This window comes from Penaeus monodon, chromosome 20 (assembly GCF_015228065.2).
Source record: "Penaeus monodon isolate SGIC_2016 chromosome 20, NSTDA_Pmon_1, whole genome shotgun sequence".
Lineage (NCBI taxonomy): Eukaryota > Metazoa > Arthropoda > Malacostraca > Decapoda > Penaeidae > Penaeus > Penaeus monodon.
Window position 1 is genome coordinate 25,505,852 of NC_051405.1, and position 853 is coordinate 25,506,704.

The following is an 853-nucleotide window of genomic DNA, read 5'->3' on the forward strand; positions in this document are numbered from 1 at the left end:
AGCCTGCTCTTGGCCAGGTTGACCTTGACTGGGCTGGAGTGGCGCCTCTTCATCACGCCGTCGAGCTTCTTGAGGGCGAGGTGCACCGCCGTCGGGGACTTGGTCACCTGCTTGGGCGAGAGGGAGAAGCAGGCCGCCGTGTCACTGTCACTGCTCCCGCTGCTGCCCACCACCTCGCCGCCGACCCCCTCGCCCGCCCCGGCGTCCTTGCCCGCCAGCGACTCCTCCGAGCGCCCGTCCGCGCCCGGCTCCTCCGAGCAGTCCGTCATGATGATGCAGCCCTCCCGCACCTCCATGGTCATGTCGCCGTCCGCGGACTCCTCTGCCAGATGGTCGAGGGCGGCGCTGGCGCGGGGGCTTCTCATGGGGGACGCCCTCAGCGCGGGCGGCGCGGGCGGGGCGCTGCCGTGCACCACGCCCATGTAGCGATAAGCCCTAAAGGACGCGGGGGTGTTGTCCTCGGGCACCACGAACTCCTCGGGGGTCGTCAGGAGGTCGGAGGCCGTGACCTCGGCGTCGAACTCCGACTTCTCCTCCACCACGGTGTCGAGGTCGATCTCCGGCATCGGCTTGAATCTGCGGGCGAGAGCAGGATTCGCGGCTATAGTACGGCCAGCTGCGTCAAATACAGAGCTGGTTCTCTGCAAGGCCGTATTCCACGGACTTTTACTCTCAAAAAAGGAAAGAAAATAGATGGAAATAACAAGGAAAAGTAAACAGCGTCTTCCGCCATTAACATGTAAACAAGCTACATTTATAAATTTTCGAAGAGATGTCTTTTCATCAAGTTCTTCTGAAACAAACTCAAAAAAGTACCTGACTAATGTTTTCTTCTTCCTCTTCTTCGGCCTCG

The 853-nt window shown here is 60.6% G+C and overlaps 1 protein-coding gene across 1 annotated transcript in view; it reads right to left on the reverse strand.

The window, feature by feature from the left end:
- The window catches only part of LOC119585954, a gene marked incomplete in the record, with an annotated part of 41,291 nt that overhangs the window by 912 nt on the left and 39,526 nt on the right, over window positions 1-853 (reverse strand). Inside the window, 1 exon segment of the mRNA XM_037934669.1 lies at window positions 1-576. Coding sequence (XP_037790597.1) covers window positions 1-576 — 576 coding nt within the window.